The sequence below is a fragment of the Eptatretus burgeri genome, chromosome 1, assembly GCF_056783735.1.
Source record: "Eptatretus burgeri isolate ZD-2024b chromosome 1, Ebu_testis_v1, whole genome shotgun sequence".
Lineage (NCBI taxonomy): Eukaryota > Metazoa > Chordata > Myxini > Myxiniformes > Myxinidae > Eptatretus > Eptatretus burgeri.
In genome coordinates, this window is record NC_140961.1 from 38761577 (window position 1) to 38769076 (window position 7500).

The following is a 7500-nucleotide window of genomic DNA, read 5'->3' on the forward strand; positions in this document are numbered from 1 at the left end:
CTCTTTGCCTGTCTGTCTCTTTGCCTGTCTGTCTCTTTGCCTGTCTGTCTCTTTGCCTGTCTGTCTCTTTGCCTGTCTGTCTCTTTGCCTGTCTGTCTCTTTGCCTGTCTGTCTCTTTGCCTGTCTGTCTTTTTCTCTGTCTCTGTCTCTGTTTTTTTCTCTGTCTCTGTCTCTCTGTCTCTCATTCTCATTGGATTGGATACGCAATGGCAGCTTAAGCCTCTGAGAAGTAAAGCCAAGTTATCCCAGATCTCGATCCAAGTTGAGTTGAGTTGGGTTAAGGGCACAAAAGTAACATTTTTCAAGGTCAGTGTACACCATTGGTGTTAATGGTAGTTTTCAACAAGATGTTTGAGGCTGATACCGATCTTTGTTCAGTGGTCGTTTTTGACATCCCTCTTTGCTTAACTTCTATCATGTGGAATAGCCCTTTTTGCTTCTTAGTGGTTCATTTGTTTTGAATCGACCAAACTTTTCGTTACAAAAAAGAATTGTTATAATGGTTATTCACCATTTGGTCAAATCGTCGGCACACAAGTCTTGGGCTGGCAAGGTAAACTTCCTTTCCAAAGATGATCCTTCAGATTGCAGCTTTGTTGGCTGTTCTTCACTGGGTTGATAGTTTTGTGTTATTCTATTTAATGATGGACTGGACTGTGACAAACCAAGTGAACTGTCACATGTCTATTCTGTATAATTTTTTTTTTTAACTTTAATGCCACTTTTGCTTTGTAGTCGTAAGTAACTAAGTGAGATAATCTGTGAAGAGTTTGTAGTAGTGGACTGGTTTCTGCAGAGTGGGTATTTTTATGCAAACTCGATGCTCGTCATGTCTCTCACCCATGAAGGCTGCAGTGACCAATGACTCCCATTAACTAACCACAACCTTTTGCAACAGGGAGCAGAATATGTAAGATTCCTTGCCAGTTTAGAACAGACACGAGTACAGTAGCATCGCTGACAGGCTGCTCTGCAGTTCAAAGCATAGCCCTCGGCCTGTTATAAAATGCCAAGGAATATTTGTACAGCCCTTTTTACCACAAGTATTGTTACGAAAGTGGGGATACTCATATCTGCATGATTGTACTGTTGCAGCGATTTGTGCAGTGTACGCAAAACTGTACTTACAGTGAAATAAAATGTTTGGAGACTGTATCATGTGCCCAACAGCAGATTAAGTTGGCCAGGTGCAATCATGCCGATTGGTCATTTGAGTGAGGTCATAAGGGAGGGAGGGATTGAATCCAAAGAAAACAGAATTATACCAGGAACCTGAAAACGACAATGTCAGTGGTGTATCGGGCATGCAAGTCGAGAGATGCACATGGTTGGGCCTGCACAGCATTACTTTGTTCATGGTGCCAGGCACACATTCCTTGGCTGAACCAACAAGACCAGTTTCATGCAGTGGCAGAGTTTAGTGAGCCTGAGATTTAGCCATCATGGGTTCGATCACCTGGCAAAATGCTTGACGGGTCCAACACAGCCTGGGCCGGGAAGCACATGTTCTGAGGCATTTGTGCTTGCTGAGCAACTTCAGCAGTGTTGGAACAAAGCACCCATGGAGAACGGAGATGCTTCCACACACTGCATGGCTGTGAAGGGGTGTAACCTTCCCTCCTTTTAAATTCCCAGGTGCAGCACACGTGTTTTTTGGACAGCCCCATTGTATGTCCTTGAGCCGATTTTCTTACCACTATCAACCAAACAAGACAAGCGTCTTTTGTAATTCTGTCCTTCCCTGCTATTGCATCTCCCCATCGCACTCATTTAATCATCTTTGTTCTTAATTCAACCTATGCGTTCAACTATGTATTGTACACTGTAAAGCCCTCAAAGATTTATTGAAATATTGGCATTGTGGAAGGAGTCCTATTTCTCAGGTAACTTGTTAATTGGCCACCTTGTTTGCTTGGCTGACTTATTTAGCCGGCCCCGTGATCTGGGTGTCATTTTCTTTCTTGGAGGTGTGCTTTTGTTGCACTCATCCCTGTAAGGGTGTGGTTTGACCTTCAATGTGCTGTGGAAGTATGTTGCACTCATTCCCACCCCTCCCTCCTACCAACCTGTCACGTGACAGGATTATACAGAAGAGCTTTCATCACTTTGAATGATTATGCAATATTAATTTAATATTTTAATCTTCTATAAATCGGTTCAACTCCATCGTTTTGTAATTGGAATGAATTGTTTGTTTGTGCATGAATATTCTCTTGGGGTGTCTCTCTACCCAGAATTTTATTTGGCATATAAGAAATGGAGGGAATGCCCCGGTTAAGTGTATGCCCCGGTTAGAAGAGGTGTACCATATCCCTGTGTGTCGTAAGAGGTGACCAGGGTTGCGTCAGGAAGGGCATCCGGCGTAAAAACCGATGCCAAATCATTATGCGGTCAACAAAACGAATTTCCATACCGGATCGGTCGAGGCCCGGGTTACCAACGACCGCCACCGGTGCCGGTGGTCAGCAGGGTACCAGTGGAAATTGTGCTACTGCTGGGCAAAGGAGGAGAAGGAGACGGGGAAGGCGAGTCCGGAGGCAGTGGGAGAGGGGGAAGGGTAGAAGTGTGCAGGTGAGAGTTGGAACTCTGAATGTTGGGACTATGACTGGCAAAAGGCGAGAGTTGGCTGATATGATGGACAGAAGAAAGGTGGACATACTGTGTGTACAAGAGACCAAGTGGATGGGGAGTAAGGCTAGGAGCATTGGAGGTGGTTTCAAACTGTTCTACCATGGTGTGGATGGGAGGAGAAATGGTGTCGGGGTAATCCTGAAGGAAGATTATGTCAAGAGGGTATTGGAGGTGAGGAGAGTCTCTGACCGTGTGATAAGCGTGAAGTTGGAAATTGAAGGGGTGATGATGAATGTCATCATTGCATATACCCCACATATGGGGTGTGAGATGGAGTATAAAGAAGATTTCTGGAGTGAGTTAGATGAAGTGGTGGAGAGCGTATCCAAGGATGAAAGAGTGGTGATTGGAGCAGATTTCAATGGGCATGTTGGGGAAGGGAATAAAGAGGATGAGGAGGTGATGGGTAGGTACGGTCTCAACAAGAGAAATGTGGAAGGGCAAATGGTGGTAGAGTTTGCAAAAAGAATGGAAATGGCAGTGGTAAATACGTATTTCAAGAAGAAGGAGGAACACAGGGTGACGTACAAGAGTGGAGGAAAGTGCACACAGGTGGATTACATCTTAAGCAGAAGATGCAACCTGAAAGAGATTAGAGACTGTAAGGTGGTGGCAGGGGAGAGTGTAGCTCGACAGCATCGATTGGTGGTCTGTAGGATGACTTTAGAGTTGAGGTTTAGGAAGAGAGTGAGGGCTGAACCAAGGACCAGATGGTGGAAGCTGAAGGAGGAAGACTGTTGTGTGAAATTTAGGGAGGAGGTGAGACAGGCGTTGGATGATGGTAAAGATGGGTGGGATGATTGGGCAACGACAGCAGAAGTGGTGAGGGAGATAGCTAGGAAGGTACTTGGTGTGACATCTGGACAGAGGAAGGAAGATAAGGAGACTTAGTGGTGGAACGAGGAAGTACAGGAAAGTATAAGGAAGAAGGGGTTGGCGAAAAGGAAGTGGGATAGTCAGAGAGATGTAGAAAGTAGGCAGGAGTACAAGGAGTGGCGGCGAAAGGCAAAAAGAGAGGTGGCAAAGGCCAAGGAAAAGGCATATGATGAGCTGTATGAGAAGTTGGATACAAAAGAAGGGGAAAAGGATTTATACCGATTGGCAAGACAGAGGGACCGAGCTGGGAAGGATGTGCTGCAGGTTCGGGTGATAAAGGACGCAAATGGGAATGTGCTGACGAGCGAGGAGAGTGTGTTGAGAAGGTGGATGGAGTAGAGGAGCTGATGAATGAAGAAAATGAGAGAGAGAGAGAGAGAGAGAGAGAGAGAGAGAGAGACAGAGACAGAGACAGAGACAGAGACAGAGACAGAGACAGAGACAGAGACAGAGACAGAGACAGAGACAGAGACAGAGACAGAGACAGAGACAGAGACAGAGACAGAGACAGAGAGAAGAGAGAGAAGAGAGAGAAAAAAAAAAAAGGTTGGAAGAGGTGGAGATGGTGAATCTGGAAGTGGGGTGGATCAGTAAGGATGAAGTGAGGACTGCTATGAAGAAGATGAAAAGTGGAAAGACGGTTGGCCCAGATGGTATACCAGTGGAGGCATGGAAGTGCTTAGGAGAGATGGCAGTGGGCTTGTTAACCAGATTGTTTATAAAGTCTTGGAAAATGAGAGGATGCCAGAGGAGTGGAGATTAAGTGTACTGGTTCCGATTTTCAAGAATAAGGGTGATGTGCAGAGCTGTGGAAATTACAGAGGGATAAAGTTAAGCCACACCATGAAGGTGTGGGAAAGAGTAGTGGAAGCTAGGTTGAGAGGAGAGGTGATGATCTGTGAGCAGCAATATGGGTTTATGCCAGGAAAGAGCACCACTGATGCAATGTTTGCTTTGAGAATGTTGATGGAGAAGTATAGGGAAGGCCAGAAGGAGTTACATTGTGTGTTTGTGGATATAGAGAAAGATTATGATGGGGTGCCAAGAGAGGAGTTGTGGCATTGTATGAGGAAGTCGGAAGTGGTGGAGAAGTATGTGAGGATAGTGCAGGATATGTATGAGGACAGTGTGACAGCGGTGAGGTGTGCGGTAGGAATGACGGACCGGTTTAAGGTAAAAGTGGGATTCCACCAAGGATCGACTCTGAGCCCTTTCCTGTTTGCAATGGTGATGGACAGGTTGACGGACGAGATCAGACTGGATGGACATGGACTATGATGTTCGCGGATGCCATCATGATCTGTAGGGAGAGTAGGGAGTAGGCTGAGGCGAGCCTTGAGCGGTGGAGGTACGCACTGGAGAGAAGGGGAATGATAGTCAGTCAGAGTAAGACGGAGTACATGTGCATAAATGAGAGGGAGGGTGGTGGTATGGTGCGGTTGCAAGGAGTTGAGGTGGGGAAGGTGGATGGGTTTAAATACTTGGGATCAACTGTCCAAAGCAACGGAGAGTGTGGGAGAGAAGTGTAAAAGAGAGTGCAGGCAGGATGGAGTGGTTGGAGAAGAGTTGCAGGAGTGATTTCTGACAGAAGGGTAGCTGCAAGAGTGAAGGGGAAAGTATATAAGACGGTAGTGAGACCAGCTATGTTGTACGGTTTGGAGGCGGTGGCACTAACAAAAAGACAGGAAGCGGAGCTGGAGGTGGCAGAGTTAAAGATGCTGCGATTCTCGTTGGGAGTGACGAGGATGGACAGGATAAGAAATGAGTATATTAGAGGGACAGCGCAGGTCGGACGATTTGGAGACAAAGTGAGAGAGGCGAGATTGAGATGGTTTGGACATGTGCACAGGAGGGAAGCGGAGCATATCGGGAGAAGGATGTTGAAGATGGAGCCGCCTGGTAGGAGGAGAAGAGGAAGGCCAAAGAAGAGGTTCATGGATACGGTGAGGGCGGACATGCGGGTGGTTGGAGTGTCAATGGAAGATGTGGAGGATAGAGCGAAATGGAGACGGTTGATCCGCTCTGGCGACCCCTAACGGGAGCTAGCCGAAAGAAGAAGATATAAGAAATGGAGGGAAGAGGGTGTATTTGGGTTCTTCACCTCAAATATATATTTTTAAGTGGGCCATGAGAAAATAACACCAGATGGACTCTGCTTTTCAGACGTTTGAACAGTGGTGTATAAAAATATATTGTAACTTGACCGAGTTTTGAGTGGACCACGGTCACACTAGGCTAAGCATATGTGCCCCAGAATCACCAAGTGTTCTGATAGGCCCATTTAACAGCCAGTGGCGGGAAAATAGTCTTCCTACCTAAAATGCAACTAAACACCTTTTTTAAGCGACACCACCGATGATGGAACGTGATGGCAACCTCGTACACCTTTAAGCAATTTGATGATGGCAACGATTACGTTGTAATGAACAATAACGATGCATTGTTTTGTAAATATTATGTAGGAGCAACACAAATGGCACGAGATACAAATCTGACGGGTCTTCACGATAAGAGCCACGCAATACATGCTCATTGAACTATAGAAAACCAATCGCACTCTGCCAGGGATGAAAATGAAAGCGTGGAGGATAGGATAAATAAATAGAAGAAACCCATCCTTGGTGGAAGATCGTGGCTACCTTTGCAGCTCGGCCAGAGGAGAACTCATTTGACGTTGTTTGGAGGGCCAACAGCAGAACTTGTAGGGGCTGTTCTTGATTCCTCTTTGAGGCTTCAATGTTTGATAGCCTCCCGGGAAGAGATTCTCACCAACCACGCTCTGACACTTCTCTTTGCTTAATCTCACCTCACCCCCCCCCCACTCCTTCACCCCTCACGTTTTCTCTTATTAATTATCAATGGTCGAACCATGCCTTGCCCAGCCATACATCCCTTCGTGCATTGTAGTTCTCTGCGTCCACTAGGGTGGTGAGTTCACCCACAGGACGATGTGGAACCCAAGGGAATAATAAACAGGAGGTGGGGGAAAGGGAAACCATACAGGTGGCTGGCTACTCTATTTCCACCCCCCCCCCCCAACATTTGGCCCATGTATGCTCATCCACAGAAGTACATACACAGATGTGGCAGTATTTACATTCACAAATGCAAAAGGGGGGTGAACACTCCTTGTCATCCATACTTCAATCTCTGCTCACGCATGTACATCTGCTGTACATTCAATTTGTGTCTGTCGTACTTCTTTTTGTTAGAGCTTGCAAAAGAGAAATCCACGGAACACATCATTTGCATGATTCCTTCGAATATTGCTGATGAAAATATTTTTTTTATGAATCTCATAAAAAAAATGGCATGTATAATTTTTATATCTTGAAAACCTTTCCTTGCCAAGTGAAATATTGAATTCAGCTCACCCTCTCCTTCCCCTCCTCTTCTGTCATCCCCACCACTCATCCCTTCCCTCTCTTTCCCCTCCTGCATCTTCGCTTCCTTGCACAACTATCTTCCCTTCTTTTTTCCTTCCCATTCCTTTTTTTTCTTTTATTCATTTTTTTTTCTTGAACCCAACATCATATGTTTGAAGCTTTATGAAAATACTGTATGTCTGTGTTCCACAGCATCTTGTTGGATGAGAAGGGACATATCGGCCTCACAGGTAGGACCAAACTGGATTTGTGATTTTCTTCACCTTCATGCTTGTCTTACCATCAAGCTTTAATGTGTGATCATCTGTTGGGCAAGTCTTGTGTTGGCTTAGTGGTTAGGGTGGCGGCTTGGGATCCTAGGGTCCTGAGTTCAAGCCCCGTTGGTCGCTGAATTAAAATACACCATAAGGTTGACTCAGCCTGTCATCCTTCCGAGGTTGGCAAAATGAGCACCAGTGTACTGGTAAGGGGGACACTGCATCAGCGGCATAGCAGTGTCCCAACCAATGATGCAACCAGCAGCCACAGGCTGCACTCAATAGAGAGAGAACTGTTAGGCAGTTGCTTTAATGTTGACTGTAATATTTATGTGAGGCACTTACTCACT

General features: G+C 45.9%; 1 protein-coding gene and 1 long non-coding RNA gene across 4 annotated transcripts in view; one reads left to right on the forward strand and one right to left on the reverse strand.

Annotated features, from left to right (window-relative positions):
- Positions 1 to 7500, forward strand: part of LOC147034284 (ribosomal protein S6 kinase alpha-3) — a 344798-nt gene that overhangs the window by 273011 nt on the left and 64287 nt on the right. For all 3 annotated transcript variants that reach the window (XM_085880085.1, XM_085880096.1, XM_085880089.1), the window contains one exon: positions 7086 to 7123. In XM_085880085.1, the coding sequence (XP_085736211.1) occupies positions 7086 to 7123 (38 nt within the window). The remainder of the gene's footprint in view (positions 1 to 7085; positions 7124 to 7500) is intronic.
- LOC147034286 (uncharacterized) overlaps positions 1 to 7500 on the reverse strand; it is a 137853-nt gene that overhangs the window by 59986 nt on the left and 70367 nt on the right. The window lies entirely within an intron of this gene.